The sequence below is a fragment of the Ictalurus punctatus genome, chromosome 13 (assembly GCF_001660625.3).
Source record: "Ictalurus punctatus breed USDA103 chromosome 13, Coco_2.0, whole genome shotgun sequence".
NCBI classification, from domain to species: domain Eukaryota; kingdom Metazoa; phylum Chordata; class Actinopteri; order Siluriformes; family Ictaluridae; genus Ictalurus; species Ictalurus punctatus.
The window spans coordinates 13,852,561-13,872,889 of NC_030428.2; the positions used below are offsets into that span (position 1 = coordinate 13,852,561).

Below are 20,329 nucleotides of genomic sequence, written 5' to 3' on the forward strand. Positions count from 1 at the left end.
TTTTTTTTTTATGTTTAGTCCTTCCCTATCCTTCCGTTTTTAGCCCTAGTCACCACTGTTATTATTTTTCTATTCCAGCTACCAGCTGGTTTCCATCAGACCCAATCAGTGCTCTCGAAAGCTGCTCTGCAGATTTCAGGAGCAACAATAGCGGAACACATTTCCTCTGAGCTCTGCTTGCTTAATGGAGCTCATACTGTTTGCATATAACCATCATCACTGAATCCACAGATAATCTTGGGTATTTAAAATACCTTCAATCTGAGGTCTGTGTGGCACACAGATAGCATTAGTGCATATCATCTTCCATCATTTAATAGCTTCAATTATTTAGCTCCATGTTGTTGAGTTTGTGTTAACTTTTTTTAAATACATAGCTGTCACATAGCCAATTAGTTTTGTTAGACGTCTTGAATTGACTGAAATCTGTAATTATAGCTGTTAGGGCACAAACACACACACACACACACACACACACTCACACACACACACAGCGAAAGAGGCCGCATACCCTGTTTGATGGCTACGAAGGCAGGGAATTTTTTCATGCATCTCCATCCAAAGTTCACATGTGTGAAGCAGCTGTGTGTGTGTGAGCGTGTGGGTGTGCTTACGTGTGCATGTGCGTGTATGCTAGCATGTGTGTATTGTTGGAGATCACATTACATTGATCCCCACTGGATGCTCCTCTTTGACTAAATTTAAAAGATCCAATTGAATTTATAGCACATGTACAAGGCTAACTCTAGACTATTGGTGCCGCTAGTCAAGATTTTACTTTGGAACTTTACCACACGCGCACACACACCCACACACACACACACACACACACACACGCACGCACGCACGCACGCGCACACATACAAGGGTGCTTTCGAACCCAAGTCGCAAAGCCACATATCTGCTTTTTGAATTCAGAGTCAAATGATTATGCCAAACTCTTCATGTGATGATGATAATAATGTTTAAACGTATTAGTCACATTCTGTTTTGGTTTTCTCATTGTTTTACTATAAATCACCAAACTCAACAAAAACCATACAAAAATGAATCATTAATTATACAGTAACATCAGCAATATTACCAAAACACATAACTGTGGTATAGTGAACGAATACACATCTGTTTCACTGTATGACTCTGCTGAAAAATTGTGAGTTTAATATATTCACTCACACTCACTCACTTTCAGTAACTGCTTATTCTGGTCAGGGTCGTGGTGGACCCGGAGTCTATCCCAAGAACACACACACTCACATGCTAGAGGCAATTTGTCTTAGCCAATAGCCAGTCTACCTACTTAGGAGATAGGATAAACCAGAGATCCCGGAGGAATCCCACACAGACATAGGGAGAACACCACACAAACAGAAACCCAAGCTCAAGATCGAACAATGGACCCTGGAGCTGTGAATCAGCAATGCTACCTACTGCTCCATTGTGCCGCCCTTTTAATATACATGTTCATTTAACATTTATTATAATGTTTCTTGCATTTAATCAGTGCCTCTTTTTTCTCTTATTGCTTTTACTCGCCTCTCACATCACTTCATTGCAGCTGATTTTTCAGGACGCAGAGTAATATGGTCTAGAACATCTTTGTCTTTGTATGCTATACCATTACGATTTCCCTTCACTGGAACTCGTTCAGGGATTCAAACCTGTTCCAGCATGGCAGTGCCCCTGTGCACAAAGAAAGCTGTTATAGCAGCACAGTGGGGACCAATACCATATTAATGCTCATGGTAGGAATGGGATGTTCAACAAACTCATATAGGTATGATGGTCAGGTGTCCACATACTTTTGGCCATATAGTGTAACTAGCTGTAATGTTAACTCTGTAATTTTTAAAGCCAAGGAAGAGCAATGTGGCCTTGCTCTATGTAGCAATATCAGATCTGTTCATACAAAAAGGTTTTACAGCTTTATTGTCATATTGACTCATTTCATGACCAGTTAAACATTCTTACAACCAGTATGCTCAATAAAAATATTAATGCTCATTTACAAAATCAGTGTGGAGCAAATATTGTATGGAGGCCCTAAGCAATGGAGGCCCTAAGCAATGGCCTAATCCATCTGGCACCAGCCCTGCTCATGGACACGTGGGTTTCTTGGGCACTCTCTCAAACCATGATATCACAGGAACTAAGGAACTGCACTTGGACAATTCAAAATGTAACTCCAGGGAAGATCCCCAGGATTCCCAAGATCTGTGCTCAGTTGTCTGGCAGGCTTTGGGAGTAATAGAATGCATGTAACAGTGTTATGTAATCAGGATACAAAAAACTGGTAACTTTAATCTGTTACAGTTACGTCAAAAAACAAAGTAATCAAATTACAGGTACATTTAAAAATGTGAATGTGATTTAAAAATGTGAATTTAAAAATGTGAATACTATCAGGATTAAAATTGTTTTCATTTAAAACCTAAGAAATTAATCTTTTGACAGAACACCATATAGACAGCTGCTTGATTATAGTTCTGGTTCTCTCTTGCCAGTGAGCCTTGCAACCTCATGGTGCAGTTAATTTGGTAGAAATTAACAGACATTGTTCTCTGAAATGCTTTTGTTAGTGTGACCTTACATCCTCTTTTTCCTGGACATGTCCTCTTTTTCAGACGGCTGGGAATTCTATATTTGAGAAAATGTCCGGTATGATGTGCTCATGGTCTAATACTGCATCATGTGTGCGCATATTTGCATTGCTTTAACCCCTCTCTGTAATTCCTGCCTTCTCGCACACCAGTTGGTCGATTTATAAAAGGCTTGCAACAACTATTGGCCAAATTCCTGCCTCTCAACCATTACGCTACTCCCAGTGAACATGTGAAGTTGAAACACTGCTGTGTACACCATCAAACAGTTGCTTGACAATAGCAGTCGCAAACAGTGCCCATGGCCATATAAGGTCTTTTTAATTTTGTCTTATCACGTTGCTTCGTATTACATGGCCATCCAGATGTGTAAATGATAGCAGAAGGTACGCCCGTTGAAGCTGAAATTTTATTTTATTCCATGTAGGAAAAAATGTAAAACGTGGGCAGAGTGAAAACCATTTTATACACACACATATATATATATATATATATATAATGCTAATAGTGTGTCTTTTACAGTGTATTCATGGTAACACTGTTTTGAATGCTAATAAGACACCTCCACCCCCTGCATCAGAGACAGTGATTTTTTATTTATGTATTTACTTATTTAATTAATTAAAAACAAATCCAAACATTAAACATGTTTAAGCTCTGAAATAATAAATAATAATAATAATCAAATTGCTTTTCTCTTGACTTTATTTACATTTGTGACCTTGAAGTAATCCAAAAGTAATCAGATTATATTACTTTCATATTTTGGTACTTGGATTACGTTACTGATGACATTTTTTATGAAGTAATTTTTAACTGTAACAGAATACATTTTTAAATTAATCCAACCAAACCTGCAGGCCATGTTTCAGCAATGTCATGATTTTGTTAGTTTGGCCTATATAACATCCGGTAGATCAGACAGTATCAGAATACACAGCACAGCTCCTTCAAGATACAGTGGCCAGCCTAACAGTTAGCACTATTAAACCACTGCAGATTACTCAGCATGTCTGGTTTTCCAGGCACCAAATGCAAACCCATTACACCCCTCATCACCTCAATCCACTTGCTGTCTGTAGCTGCTCACATCAAATGGCTTTTCAGTTACAAAAAAAATATATATATATACATATATTATTTGGAAGCAGCCATTTCTGGTGACAGGATATTGCACTATGACCATCTTGGCTGTTTTTTTTTCTCTTCTGAGTATGTGTAACATTATATGTGATAATGTTAAATTAGATGCCGAAGCTGACACTGATATTCCTGATGATTTTGCTTTTTGAAAGGCATCCAATTGGTAATTCACATATAAAGCACTAGAATTTTTAAGTCTTTTTAAGTCTGCCACAGCTTTGTGCCAAAGACATTTTCTTACAGATTTTCATTTATGTTTTTGTGTGTTTTCAGGATGCTGGAATATTCGCTGAACCTGCAGAATGTCAGTTTCTCTGCTGTTCGTACTGTCAGAGTGCTGAGGCCTCTACGAGCGATCAACCGAGTGCCCAGTGAGTACTGCTACTACTAAAGTCTCTTACCCTGTAATCAGTGATTCATGGTACAGTATATGTGCACAATTCCAGCTCTGTGCTAACCAGATCAAATCTAAATGACATTTAGTGAATCTGCTCAGAGACCAACAGTAGTATTTCATGCCTCCCAAACAGCTAGCCAGCTAACTAGGCAACCAGCAAGTTTTTCCTCTCCCAGCCAGAAGCAAGCAGCTATTTCTGTTCGCTGCTCTCCAGAATTTCCTGTTATCAAGAATTTAGGGGCTATAGATTAATAGATTATGTCTTCAGTTCAGTTCACCATGGCAGTGGTTCTTAAACTTTTTCAGAGTGAAAGTCTTCAAATTTTTGCAGCTTTTTAGTTTATTTCACACTAAGATCTTCTGCATTAACTTTCAAAGATTAGAGACTATGATTAGAGACTATCATTTTAAATAGTCTTAGGATTTATCAGCGTGTGGCTAAAAGTACTGTACACTAGTATATCAACAGATGTCTCTGTGTGGTGTGTGTCTTAGTGTGCTGTGTATAATTGATTTCATTTATTGATATTTCTTATTTTTATGTACATCATAGTGTAAAGGTTCACAATCCCGACTTACATACAGGTAAAATGAATTTTAAAAAAAGTTCTAGAATTTCAATGTGGCCCACCTGGCACCATTTGACGGCCCCCAGTTTGACAACCACTGCACCATGGTGAAATAGTAAAAAGTGCTTTCCCTTTACATACAAAATCTAAAGTGTTTTTTACTGTATCAGCTTTGTTTTGTAACGTCCACATCCAAAATACTAAATAGTATGTCTAAGTAGTCATTTGGAATACTGGAACAGTATTTAGTATGGTAGGTTAGTATGGTAGTATGGTAGGTTGCAGTTTAATGTGCATAACTACTAGTCATCACTGTTCCTACTCAACTGCGAGCATACACTGTCACTCACTTCTGATGATACTCCCATACAGAAAAAAACTGTGCACTACACTGACACAACTGAATAAACTGATAGATGATTGCAGAACAATGCAGCCACAGGTACATTTGACTCTCATAACATCATTGCAATTTTTCTTATTTATTTTGTAAGCACAAGCAGGAACTCATGTAAAAGCCGACAAAGTCCCACTACCACCAAAAATGAATCCCAACCACAAACAATGCTAACTAGAATTATCTGTTAAATCACCTGTTTAATCTTTTTAGTATAGTGGGGCTGCTGAGAATTCCCCAGTAAGCATTCAGGGTAGAGCAGCCCATACTGTGCCTCATATTTTTTTGCTCAAATGGCAGATGTGTCTGCCCAATAGAAATAGGTTTTGCTCAGCAAGAAATAAATTTAAAGGGAACATTGCTCATGAGTAGTCTTATTATCATAGGAGTGTTCTGGAGATAAAATCTTAGGAGGGTGGCACTTGAATTTGTCTAAGAATAATAGCTGGGTAGATGTGTAAAAATAACTTTCCTCATTTGTAAGTCACTTTGGAGAAAAGCGTCTGCTAAATGAATAAATGTAAATGTAAATGTAAGTTTCCTCATCTGATACTGATCCAGCCAATTGTTTTTTCACCAGTGCTCCATCAACGTAGAATAAATTTCTTATAAGCTATGTGCCTGTCTCAATCTTGCTATCTGTCTTGCACAGTATGAGACTCTACCGCATCATACTCTAGCAAAGAAACAATCAGTGTCACTTTAAGTCCTGCGGTCCTGACGTAGCACACATAAGTGTGATGAGTGAAGAGTTTAAAAGCGGGAACACAACATAGCCACTTCTCTCTGTACTACTACATAATTAATACTGTTGTCAATCAACGGTGTGGGGGCCAGCCCAGTGGGAGTAGGCACCCTTATTTGCCATTCACGAATCACTTAGGCTAATTAAAAGCTTAATGGTGGGATTAATTTGGAAATTATTTGTACATCACCTGCTGTGTAAAGTTATTTGAAAAGTGGGAGCTGTAAGGTATCCCATGAGTCCCATTTGTCATTTTCCTGCTTATTTTCAGATCTCTAATCAAAACATGGGGCAATGTAATAGTAGGCAAACTCACACCATCCATCATTTGGCTGTCCAACTCAGAACAGAGGCAGTGCTTGAATAACTTTAAATCCCTTGGCAGGAAAATGGAAAGCTAAATGGTCAATCTATACTACACTACCCACTACTAAAAAAAAAACTGAAAAGCAGCTCTATTCCCATTCCTAAGATTCTTCTAAGGGCTTTTATGACTTCCTGAATTTAGTCTCCCTCTGTGTCTTCACTTTCACCTTTATATTCATCCTGTCCTCTGTTCTGCTGCTGTTGGCTATTTCTGTGGCTTGATTTATGAAGGTAAAAAACAACCTGCCAGTCACAAATCAAATTCCCGATGTACAATGTGAGCAACAAGAGCCGAGCACTTATTTGCGGGCATACCGGAGAAATCTTTAATATATTTGCCTGGTCTGCAAATGTCCGCCAGAGGAGTTCTCTGGATTAATCTGCTTAAAGTGTGGATTCACGTGACTGTAAACATCGGACTTTGCTAGAATAACGCCCAGACTGGATTTAGCTATGTGTGTATACTCGGAGGGCAATTGGAGGTTGATTGGAAAATTCTCTGGTCATTCACTAGTGACCCATTATTATTTGGAGTGAAGAAAAGTGCCACAGTCAGCATATGGCAGGAGTTGTGGAATCAGTAAAAGCCTGACAGTAATTGGGGCAGTGGACATGCAGATTGATGCAAGAAGTTAGAGCATTATATACAGAGAGTGAGAGAGAGAGAGAGAAAGAGAGAGAGAGAGAGAGAGAGAGAGAGAGAGAGAGAGAGAGAGAGCAGCTGAGCCATGAGGTGATCAGTCTGTAAGATTATGAAGATGAGGGTAATAAAAGGACCTGACACTCAGGGAAACACAGGCAGTGATAGAGATATAATATCTTTGCACATTGGGTTTTGCACCACTGTCAGATAAATGAAATAGGTGTTGCATAATGGGAGTATAAAAGCCCAAATTACTAGACACTCGGACAGTAACTAGGTGTTTCACCAGAATTAACAGACCAACACACGGTATTCAGTTTAAAACCTGGAGTTAAACCAAGTAAAAAAAAAAAAAATCTAATTTCAATCCTTCCACTATGCTTCTAGAAACACTGAATACACTGGGAAGAAACATATATACCATTGATATTTTTTTAATGAATTTAGTTAGTTTATTTCCAAAAATATAACTCTAATAAAAATAATAATAATAAAAAAAAAAAATAATAATAATAATAAACACTAAATGCCTCGAACAGCGACTTACATTTTACATTTACATATTAATGATTTAATGTACTTAATATTTTTTTTTATATCTTATGTGCTTCATAGTTGACTGTTTACTTGCATGTAACCAAAAACTGCCCCACTTTAATTTTTTTTTTTTTTTTTTTTACATTTTTTTAACATTTCTGTCTGGCAAGATAGAAAAAAATATAGTGTGCATCTTATTATCTGTTTAATCTGAATAATGTATTCATATTTGTGTGTGTGTGTGTGTGTGTGTGTGTATGTGTGCGCATATGTGAGAATATGTGCATAGTTGCGGTGAGGAAAAGAAACTAAAACTAAAGGCCTGTGAAGTTGTAAATTGGGCAATTGATGTTTCTACAAAGATTATTGACCTTAGGAAAGGGTGATTTATAGACGTCTGGGAATGTGAATATATGAATCAATACCTGATTTCTGTTTGTATACAGTTTGTGAATCATGAGCACATCCATTTTCACCCTTACTAACGAGTGTTGTTTAGAGAGAAAATGGAGTAACACGCATCAGATTTGTCCCTTTACAAATCTTATTGAATTAGTGTTAGAAAGATTGAACCCTTTCATTTACATTTACATTTACTCATTTAGCAGACGCTTTTATCCAAAGCGACTTATAAATGAGGAAATACAAGCAATGCGATATATCAAGCAGACAACAATACAAGTAGTGCTACTATACAAGATTTATAATTGCGTTCTAGAGAAGTAAAGTGTTCAGAGTAGAGGTGTAATATCCAAACTATATAATATAATGCATTTTAGGGGTTAGTTAATTACTCACGGAGGAGGTGAGCCTTTGGCTGTTTTTTTTAAATAGTTAGATCTTCTGTTGTTCTGTTTTTTGAACATAGTTAGATCTTCTGTTGTACTTGGACTCCTTTGATTAAGTGATGCTTTAGTAGGAAAGTTTTAATGACTTGAAATGATTAATTTAATATGAAGTGTTTATTTTTTTATTCACAGGCCAGCAGAAGATATATACAGCACTGTATGTATATAATGGGTGATTAAAGTGACCTTGACCCTAAAAAAACACTTAAAGTTCCTTCTACCCCTGTGCTTTTGATATTCGGCTGTTTGGCATATGCGAATGACTGAAAAGTGCAGCTTCTCCCATGGGTATCTTTCCACTGCTGCACTGGGACCTCCACAGGCCTGTCTCCTGGAATGGCTTTTTAAGGGAATGTATAAGCTAGGGAAAGATATTTAAAGTTCCTTTTTTTCTCTATGTTTTTCAGGATTTTTCCAGCTGAATGCAGGAGTAACCTTTTCATGCATGTAGACTATTCAGAGTGCTCTTAATGTGATAATCGCTTCTGTGAAAGTGACATATGAGATAACATCTTTCAGTTAACAGTCCTGTCCCTAACATCTTAGAAGATCAATAAATAGAGAAGATTAATGATTAAAACCTTTCTGTGCCTGAATAATTTTTATATGAGCTTATGTGAACTTTTCTGGGATACTTGTGCATGGTCAGGATTTCAGAAACCGTTTATGATTATGATTGAATAAGAATCAATACAGCCAACTCAAAACCTGAAAGTACTACTTACTTTCCTCTGTGCGAAATCGTACACATGCATGCATTTTTAAATAATATTATTTAATTATTATTATTATTAAATCATTTTAGTATTTTAATATTTATCATAAATGTGGTCAGTTCTTAAAAATCAATAGAATATACAGAATACTGCAATAAATTAGACCTACAAAATGTAATGGATATAGTATATGCATTGTGCGTATATACTTTATATATAACATCAATAGTTAAAATGTCATACATCACAAACAGGGTCATAAAATAGAGGATGATGGTGAAATTTTTACATTTCAAAATCAACTGTTACTGTACTGTAGATGCCTCTATAATAATGAGCTGCAGTGTCTGAACTTTATATAACTTTATTTTTGCTCTTTTTCATTATAAGTGCCAATATCCTGAATTTGATTGTATATGCTCTTCATCTTGGTAATTGTTTTTCTTATAAACATGTATTATTTTTATTAGTTTATAATGCAATGCTTGAATTTGCTTCTTTGTTGGAAATTAATTGAATATTTATTTGGCATTTCATTCATTGAATACTTTTCCCCTTAATATTTATACTGTTCTAGGTATAAAAATTCTGAGAGAACAGAGAGCATTTTTTATTTGAATAGCCTATTTTCTCATAGAGAAAAAAAATGCTATTCAAAGGAAATAATGAATGTGCTTGTTAGATGCTCAGCGAATTGCTGTATTTGGGTGAATGCCTTAGATGTTTTGGTGTCACTAATGAGCAGAGTGCATAAATCTTGCGTCTCAGTGCAGCAGATTAGCAGTCATGGAGTGCCACTGATGTTTGTGAGGTTATTTTCTTAACCCGTAACCACCGTACTTGGTTAGGGTTATATATATATATATATATATATATATATATATATATATATATATATATATATATATATATATATATATATACACACACACATTATTTTCACTAGTAAATACATGGACAAGCAAGTAGCCCAGAGAAAAGTCTCTATCTCTGTTACAGTACATTACAGGCCATTAGGATTAAATTCCTATCTGCGATGATGTGTTCAATAATGGCATAGTAGCATAGGAATTGGTTCTACAAACTCACCTGGATCCATTATTGCCATTTTAAAATGTATGTTGGCTGCTGGTAACACCATGTTGCTAATTTTCACTCATGCCAATCCAGAAGTGTAAGTTACAGTGGGCTGCAGTTGTCCCCTCACTTAGTGGAGCCTGCCAGGAGCTCACATCAGATTACGCTTCTCAGTCATTCCTCCCACATCCAATTTCACAAACGAGAAATGATTGTCATCGTTTATGCTCTACTCACCTGGCTTCACAAATCCACCCAGAGTGCACACACATAAAGCTACCAGAGGACATTGTGCAGACTCAGCTCAGTGGATATATTTGCTCTGCAAAGAATTTTATGACCTAGCATAAACATGTGGTCTACAATAATCCCTCATAAACAAGGACGTGCTAGAATACAGAGCATTGTACATTTATTGAGCTTTTACAGGGCATGTGATTAGGTGAAGCTGTTCCCTTGTATGCTTCACCATTTACCATTTACTTGTTTTTACAAACAAGTATGCAGCAAGTACTGTTCTTATTGTGCAGGTATGAGAATCTTGGTGACTCTCCTGCTGGACACTCTCCCTATGCTGGGCAATGTGTTGCTGCTCTGCTTCTTTGTCTTCTTCATCTTTGGGATTGTTGGAGTCCAGCTCTGGGCTGGGCTGCTCCGTAACCGCTGCTTCCTGCCTGTGAACTTCTCTGTGTAAGTGTCCAGTGATTAGTTAGAAGACTAAAAAGCCTGAAATTGTAATGAACGTTTTGGTATTATTAAGCCCATACTGTATATTACAGTGCAACATATGACATCATCAAAGTAGTACATAACCAACACTCTATTCTTTGAAAATTCCCATATGAATGATTGTTGATTATTGGATGCTGTGAGAACTCTACTACAGTAACCTTTATGACTACATTTGGTAATAGAGGGCTATGGTGACTCAGAGAAACAGAGAATCATGTCTTAGCTTAACTGAATCCCAAATTGTCTTGCAGTGGTGATTACCACAGCAAATATGTCCTAAAGTGTTAAATCCTGCTAAGAAATATTTCAGTATCCATGTGCCCTGGATTTGTCCCAACAGGTAATTGAAGCTATTGCGCTGCTGATTTGCTGTGTCACTTTCACTCAGAGGTGAATATGTTTCAACAGAAAGCCCAATTATGCTCTCTCAGAGCAAAGCTCCATTAGAGCTAGTCCTTACTGAGCCCCCATCCTGTGGAGCTAGTTAGATCTTGGTAAACATAAGAGATACTGAGGTCCAAATTTGATCAGCCACTGGTAATGATGTACACAATTGCTGCTACATGACAGAATAACCAAAAGGCTGCAAAAACACCAATTTTAATAAGCCAGTCCTCTCACACTTCTATACGTCACAGCATTCCCAAGACACATCTTAAAGGTTATGTACATACAAACTTGGTCATTGTAGCTACCTACATGCGCACACCTGAGATGCTGTGGCAAGTTGGGGGAGATTTTTATGAAACATTCACTACTCATGGTCAGAAAAATGTATTTTCTCTCAGTGTCTCTTCTAGTTGCATCATCTTCTGGCTCATATCTTGTCATATAGTTGACGTATGAGTTTCAGCATCAAAGTGTTCTGTAGAACTTACTGTACCACCGAAGAACAGGTTTCAGCCATACAGTCCAAGATGAATTGTTATTAAAATTCCCAGAATTACCTCATGCTTTGGGTCTATTATGAATATGATGTTAAAGTTGAATTGAACTGCATGTTTAAAATTGATATTCCATTTCTACGTATACCAGTCCCCAAAGCCTGCCCAATTACTACCACGTTGACGACGAGAGCCCATTCATCTGCTCTCAGATGGGGGATAATGGCATGCGCCACTGCAACTCCATACCTAGGCTGCATGAGGAGGGTCTGCAATGTCAGCTGGACATGGGAGCCTACAACAGCACAGATAACACCACATGTGTCGATTGGAATCAGTACTATACCAACTGCTCTGCTGGGGATGTCAACCCTTTTAAGGGTGCCATCAACTTTGATAACATAGGCTATGCCTGGATTGCCATTTTTCAGGTGAGTTTTCGCCATCAATTTTATATTGAGGTTGACATCTTTGCCAAATACTGCAAAAACAGTTTCAAATTGAACAGGACCAGGCTGGAATGAGGGTGAATTCACTCTGTCTCAATAATGAAACAAGAAGGTTGTATATTAAAACATGGCTTCTGTCCTTTAGCTCACTGACATCTAAATGCTGTTGCTGTTTTATTCTGACACTTCATCCTGAATTCAGACATAACTTGAATTCAGCCGTAACATGCTACCACTTTCAATTTTGGAAAAATCTGTCATTTTGGAATAGCTCTTTCAGTTATTGGAAGGAATACGATGAAAGTGTTCATAACACTGGATAACCTTTTATCATAAATCAATGCTAAAGTCTTAATTCATCAATGCATTATTGTATTAAACCACTGGTTATGTGCCACAAAAGTCTCAGTGGGAATGCTTGTCACATTTAGGAATTTTTTAAAAATAGAAATCTATTAAATATTAAGGATACTGCCACATACTGAGGACTGAGAGGGTTTGAAGGCCTAATTGTCCCTCTGCAAGCTGCCAATACTGTAGCCTGGAAGTCTAATGGCTCTAATGAATTAGTAGTCCAACAGCACCTTGTATTATTGCTCTAAAGATTACAGGAGATTTATTTCTCTTCTCCATCTGATTGTTTGAGGAATAACAGATGGGATTAAAGAATCAGAGAGCATCTCTGCACTAGAATTTTCCCCTGAGTCTGCTGGTCTTCCAGGTCATGCTTGGGGATCTCATCACTGCCTAATGATGCATTTTTGAATCCAGAAACAACAGCTGCACTGTGCCATTTGTATGCCGTTCTAAGGCTGACCAGAGTATCTAATAAGCATTTTTGTCATATAATATTTGATGGTTATTATGACTCAGAATATTTATTACACTTTCTTTTTTGACCAGATAAGAGATATATAATGTACTGAATGTGTAACTGCTTGACAGCTGAATTCCTTTTTTTTTTCTTTAGGTCATCACTCTGGAGGGTTGGGTGGACATCATGTACTTTGTAATGGACGCACATTCCTTCTACAATTTTATCTACTTCATTTTCCTGATTATAGTGAGTGGCTTTCAACCCATCACACAGTTTTTGGACAAGATCTAGTGCTATTCCTCTCTTACACACAATGTACTACATGATTAGCAATATATTCTATGTATACTTAGGTATTAGGGATATGAATTAATATTATTCAGATTATATTAATACAATTCCCAACCTAACTACCACTAAAAAGAAAAATTAACAAAGAGACTTGAAACTAGCCCAAAGATTTCAGGCATTGGACAAGGGAGATTTTTTTTCTAATTAAAGTCACTGCTGTACCACACAACCATGCACTATGTGTAGGGCAGCATATCTCTGCTTGGGTGTCCCAAAATCATTATTTAGTTAATTAAAACCATATTTGATTATTCACTATCATTATTAAAAGCAAAGATGCATTCAAAATAATGAAATTTAATAATATAATGTTTCTATATTTTAAAAAATACCATAAAGAGCAGTAAACAGTAGTAAATGAAACAAAGTCAATATTTGGTGCGATAAAAAATATAAATAAAAAATAGTAGTCTCCGATGCAGTTTGTGAAGTTTTATAAGAAAATGAGCTGTAAGTTTTATTGAGCATCTTGTAGAACCAGCCACAGTTCTTCTGGAAACATTGACTGTCGCACTTGCTTCTTATTTTTGCAGCAAAACCCAGCAGCCTTCATTGTGTTTTTTGTCTGAAAAGTGTTTCTTATGTAAAAATTTTTCTGTTTAGTGCTGTGTTCTAATGAAATCTAAAATGTTTTTTATACTGACTTGATCATGTAAAAGTCATAAAATAAAAATATTAGAACAAAGTTTATATTAAAAAATGGGGTGCCTAAAACTTTTGCACAGTACTGTTTATTGACTAATATTCAGGAATATGTTAGATATAGCTTATATTTTCATATGGGTCAGACTCAAAGACCATAGGAGACTTTGCAGGAGAATTTCTTCAGAGTTACATTCTTAAATGTTGACATTTATGTCAGAACAATTGAGTGTTACATTTGTAAAGAGATACATGTGCTGGAGTGGGTAAAAGTGTTATTTGTCCAAGGGGTAATGTATTAGCTGTAATGTATTTAATGCTAAACACTCAGTCTACTCCCAACCCAAAGCCTTTTAGTTATTCCATTCTATGTGAGGTAGTCACGAATAAGTAGCAGCAATCATTTACAGTTCTCCAGTATTATGAGCTTTTGATTGCAATGCCTAGTAACTGCATACTGTTCATAATAAGGCATAATGTATATACTAGGACACATTCCTGGGGAAAAAAAAACTGAGCTAAGCAAAACTAAATTGTGCTGAAACTGCTATTAAGTTTTTGTCAGTTAACTGCTCTCTCTCTCTCTCTCTAGGTGGGCTCATTCTTCATGATCAACCTCTGCCTAGTTGTCATAGCCACCCAGTTCTCTGAAACAAAGCAGCGTGAAAGTCAGCTGATGAAGGAGCAGAGAGTGCGATTCATGTCCAACGCAAGCACTCTAGCCAGCTTCTCAGAGCCAGGTAGCTGCTACGATGAGCTCCTCAAATACCTGGTTTACATTGTTCGGAAAGCTACCAGGCAGTTAGGCCACCTAATGCGGGCAGCTGCTCGCCGGGCAGGCATCAGGATATGCACCTCTCCCACCCCTGAACCTCCAAATGCCAAGAGACGAAGGCACAGGAAGCAGCAGGGCTCCATTCATCACCTTGTACACCATCACCATCACCACCACCATCACTACCATCTTGGCAATGGGAATATCCGGAGTGACGGTGCCCAGGAGATGGAGGTGTCTCTGCGGAACAACAACAGGAATGGAGCAGGAACGGGACGTCTTACTCTACCCACCATTGTGCCTCTGCAGGACCCATCCCCTTCTTGCTCTGCAGCGCTGGGCTCCAGCAGCGCCGAATCTATACACAGCACCTACCACAGGACCTGCCACTTGGATCCAAATCGTGCCCCCACATTAGGTCATCCAGTGTTGCAGGCCTACAAGAGGAACTCAGTGCCGTTTGCCGCACCAGTGCATAAGAATTATCCGACTCTGCAGCCTCGTGTAGCCCTGGAACAACTCAGGCAGAGGGCGCTGGATCCTGGAGGAGCCTGTTGCACTGCCAACATCCTCAGCAACCTCAACATACCTCCACTCCATGTAAACACATCCCAGTGCCTGCTGGACACACAAGGGCCTGCAGGTAAATGAACAAACCACGGTCATTCCTATGATGATTTTCTTTCCATTCTGTTAATGTCAGCTATTTCATAATTATGGATGAGTTGATAGATTCTTTTTGGAGGTACTTCCATTAAGTCTTGTGGAATGATTGGAAAAATTAAACTTGCTTTTATATATCTAAAGCCTAATCATGTACCTAATACATTGCAGGGAATTCTTCACGCAAGCTCTCCAATACCAACTGCAGTGGTACAAATTTGGATGCTATGCTGACGTTTGACCCTGAGACCTGCCCTTACTGTATCAAATCAGTGGGTAATGACTCAGAGGGACTTGAAGCAAATGAGACTGCAGACTCAGACAGTGAGGGAGTGTATGAATTCACACAAGACACACACTATCGGGATGGCAGAGACCTAAATAGGAAGAAGAAGTTTACCTTAGGTGCTCGGGCAGTGAAGGTAGTGCACTTCTGGAGACTAGTGTGTGACACATTCCGCAAGATTGTAGACAGCAAATATTTTGGACGAGGCATCATGATCGCCATCCTCATCAATACCCTCAGCATGGGAATCGAGTACCATGAGCAGGTTAGTGCTTGTCGAACTAATATTAACCTATCATATTTACATGCACTACTTATTCTAGGTGCTTGTTTGTTGAAGATGTGTTAAAAGCAGAAATATGCATTTAACCTGGTCATATACAGGGTGTCTCAAAAATCTCCATACATAGGGGACTATGTTTGCCAGCACCACATCGGTTGTGTCTTCGTCAGTGGATGTTCATGGACGTCCGCTTCTTGGTTGGTCCGCAACACTTCCAGTCTTTTTGAATTTGTTAATAAGTTTGGCAACAGTGTCGTGTGTGATGTGCTTGCCATGTTTCCTGTTAAAGTCCATTGCAACCTTGTGACAGCTTCCTGATCCAGCCATAAGAATGATTTCAATACGTTCTTCTTTTGTCAAGGGAATTCTTAAAGGATATCTAACACCAAGTATGAAAAAGTTTAGAAGACATTTTGCTAAAAAGTTTTAATTTCCTTAATGTGTTTGACACCCTGTACTGTAGTTTCATGAAAAAAAGTGAAGGTAAAAGTGCTATAAAACAGGTGATTGCTTTAAGACTGTAGGTATGGACAGTGAAGTAACAACCATGTGTTTAAGGGTTAAGGGCATGATGGAGTGATGGTTATGATGTGATACTGTATGTTGATTGGCTGACCACTGAGACTTGGAAAACTCCATGCTAGGGTTGTAGTCATGGTGTCATGGTCCCATAATTGGATGGTTACTTCCGAAATGAATAGCATTTTTGAGGCCTTAACATACTCGAAAACTCATGAAAATTTGCACCCGTGTCAGAAGTGGCAGATATTTACATCTGATACAGGTTTTATAATTAGGTGCAGCAAAATGGCTCGATAGCACCACCTACAAAATTTCAACGATGTGCGCATCGCACTGTTTCACCTACACATATAAACATCAGTATGCATATGTATTCTCAGATTTTGTCATTCCAGGCCTCGTACTTTAACGAACTCCTCCTAGAGATTTCATCTGATCAACATCATATTTGTTCAGTCTAATCTAAAGGCCTTGGCGATGCTAAATTGATACGTTTTTGAGTTTTCCCTGGACAGGGTGACTGTGGCGGTCTGACAAATTTCAATGTTTCACCATGAAAAAGGAAGTTGTTTTAGTTGTCCAATCTGCTCTAAACTTCACGTTTGATAACAGTCCCGGCCTGAATACCTTTACATGTCAATATTCAGTTATAGTCATAGTGCCACTTACTGGCAATAGCCATTTCCAGGCCCCGTACTTTAACGAACTCCGCCCAGAGATTTAATCAGATCAGCATCGTATTCGTTCAGTCTAATCTAAATGCCTCGGTGATGTTAAATTGGGAAGCTTTTGAGTTTTCACTGCATGGTGTGGCTGTGGCGGTCTGACAAAGTTCAATGTTTCACCATGAAACAGGAAGTTGTAATAACTATGCATACAATGTTCAATCTCCACCAAACTTCACATTTTGATATGAATTCTGGCCTGAAGATATCTACATGCCAATATTCCGTTATAGTCATAGTGCCACCTATTGCCAACAGGAAATGACATGTTTTACATCGTGATACACTCCTAACAACATATATGTGTTAAAAAGTGCTAAAAAAAATGGAATGGCTTTCCCCTGGCAGAGAAGCCTCAACATGCACCTGGGTACGAGGGCCTGTTCATTGCTGCTTGCAGCTTGTTTGTTTTTGGATTTTTTTTGGCTCAGCAAAAGCCAAAAAAAAGAGAGAGTGGTTCCTTTCAGCCACTCTCTCTTTCATCTCTGGGATTTTAGTCCTGTCCAAATCTGTCACATCAGTACTTTTTATCGACTGCAAATACATATGTCTGGAAAGATTATTCCATTCCGATTTATTTTACCTTCTTTAAAAGGACTAGCAGAAATAACCATAGGCAATATGTCTCTTGTCCACAATGACATGTTGGTAAACATTATGTTGCTTCTTCTTCAGTATAAAGACACTCCAGGAAGCACTCAATCTTTTCTATTGTCTCCAGAGAAAACTAAATGAAGACAAGTATTGACTGAATTTAAAGAGCAGAGCAATAAATATAGACAAGGTTTAAAAGGACTCTTCAGAGAAGCAATGCTTACAGGGGTTTTAGGTAAGTTTTTGAGTCCCTAGCACAGGCAGAGCCAATTGAAATGTTATTGTCATGTGACCTACTAATGATTAAGTGCAACTTGCGTGATCATCAGCACTGTAACAAGCACCTATAATAAAGAACAAATATTATATTAATATGAGGTATATGTATCAGGCATGGAATTATAGTGTGAAAACATGCATGACCACACTCCCATTTCTGTGATTTAAACAGAGATCGCTTATCCTATGCAACTTGATCATCATTACAACAAACTTCCTCCGGCAACATACTTAACAGATATATTTTCACCAGCGGCTTGCGTGTTTTTAAATGGTTGATTAATAGAGTGATACTGTGAAACTGTGATATTTTTAGACTAGGTTATCATACTGTGAAGAGTTCAAACCACACACCCCTACTCCGTGCCGATATGACAGAGCAGTTTCTTTAAAATGGAATAGGGTCAGGATGAACAAGGATCAACAAGGATCAACTTGACAATCTATCAAATAGATCTGAGTACTAAATACATTTGTGATATTTCCTAAGTCACAAGACACCATCCGCCAGTGGATTAAACACGTCCATGTTCCGCTGTGTCCTGCTTAAAGTGTCTGTGTGCGATGAATAACAGCAGGTAGTACATCTTTCATCTGCTTAATGGTTTGTAGGATGACACACTGCTGAGAAATGAAAGGTCTTCCTTTGTTCCGAAAAGTGGCACAAGAAATAAGGATGAGAGTTATGTATGAATCTGTTCATTGTGGAATAACAGAATCGGTGTCTGTAACCTATCGCCTACATTTAAAAGTTTAGAGACACACAACACAATACCTCACACTTTCAAAGGTCCTCTCAGGAACATGATTCACACCCCAGCTGACTGTGGCAGCAGTTCAATAACTTTCTCACTCAGCAGAGAGATGCCATGCTCTGATTATTCATCTAGCAAAGACTTCAGACTTCAGTACTGGTAATGTAGGTGACAGTTGATAGCTGTTTGTGCACAGATGGAGTTCTGATCTGCACGCTATCAGCGGTTTCTTTCTCCCTGCCCTTTGTATAACTTTTCCCGAGGCTTGTGGAATTCCAGGCTTTTCACGCATCTTATGCTCATGTTTACTGTAGAGGAGTAATTTGGTCCATGCAGGCAGAGGAGCACAAGTGTGAAGACTGAATTGATGAGAGGGCAGCCGAGGCACATCTGAAACTCATCGTCCCATGTTTACACAGTGTGCTCGCATGCCTTGCAGTCTTCCACATCATCCGGGGGGCACGCACCATGGTTCGTTCGTACCCATTTGCTGCTTGAAGTTGCTGCCCAGTGACTGGATGCAAACAGAGAGGAAAATTGTCTGCCTTTCACAGAAGTTTGACATTCTGGTAAATGTGAAGGTGTTTTTTTTCCCCTTGGTCTGAAAATTGTTAATTCTTGAACAAGAAAACATCCATCATTCTCCTGACTTATTCTAATATGAATCATATTTAACAACTGCTCTTTGTTTAATCCCAAGCGTCACTGCATCAAGTATATGAACTTTTGAACCTTGCATGATAGCTGGTGTGTTAACTGAACTGGACTGGTGCACGAGCATGTGACTTGTTTGAGTGAATGTGCTGGACCTGAAAGAAAGGCAATGTGAGCTCATGCTCTTCATTGGTTTCGCTATGCTCCTGTGGCGCTAGCAATCGCCTGAGGGAAGGCAGCACACACACATGGACGGTGTTTCCCTTCTCTGTATCTCCTCTAGTGTTGACTGCTGAAGAATTCTGGCAGAGAAGCTGCCTTTATCTTGTGGCCCATCTGGAAAGCGGGAGACGGCCTAAGAAGGAATGTGGATTTACAAGGTTACTCTGGTTCTTTGACCTAGTCCCTGAGCAAATAAAACTTGATGCCAACCTGCCTAATTGCATCTGTTCTCTTTTACTATCCTGGAGGTTTTATTCCTCTCTTTTTTACTGGTCCGGTCTTCTTATCACCACCTTTTCTTGTTATGCTTATTAGCTTGGATTGGGATATGGCCCTGTGTTCTCCTGTGCAGGACTCTTTAAACCTCTGTTAACTAGACAGTTGATCTACAGTGACTCAAGAGCTTTGTTCTTTCATCTTTTGACATTATGCATCACTTCCTTAAGAACATTGTTTTCCTCAATCTTTGCTTACAGCAGAGGTTGGAAGTTACGTGTGCGATGCAGACTATTCACTAGGGTGCTACCAAGGTGGCCACTGCAAAATAAGCCTTTTTGTTTGAACATTTTCTGCATACTATCTTCATATTATTTCTTTTATTTAAGAATAAAAGATTATTGATACATTTTAAGAATATAATTGATTGATACTTTTGATT

The 20,329-nt window shown here is 38.3% G+C and overlaps 1 protein-coding gene across 4 annotated transcripts in view; it reads left to right on the forward strand.

Moving 5' to 3' along the window:
- The window catches only part of cacna1g (calcium channel, voltage-dependent, T type, alpha 1G subunit), a 126,276-nt gene that overhangs the window by 19,176 nt on the left and 86,771 nt on the right, over positions 1 to 20,329 (forward strand). For all 4 annotated transcript variants that reach the window (XM_053685392.1, XM_053685391.1, XM_053685389.1 and 1 more), the window contains exons 3-8: positions 4,017 to 4,114; positions 10,569 to 10,728; positions 11,806 to 12,085; positions 13,074 to 13,166; positions 14,506 to 15,331; positions 15,523 to 15,902. In XM_053685392.1, coding sequence (XP_053541367.1) covers positions 4,017 to 4,114; positions 10,569 to 10,728; positions 11,806 to 12,085; positions 13,074 to 13,166; positions 14,506 to 15,331; positions 15,523 to 15,902 — 1,837 coding nt within the window. The remainder of the gene's footprint in view (positions 1 to 4,016; positions 4,115 to 10,568; positions 10,729 to 11,805; positions 12,086 to 13,073; positions 13,167 to 14,505; positions 15,332 to 15,522; positions 15,903 to 20,329) is intronic.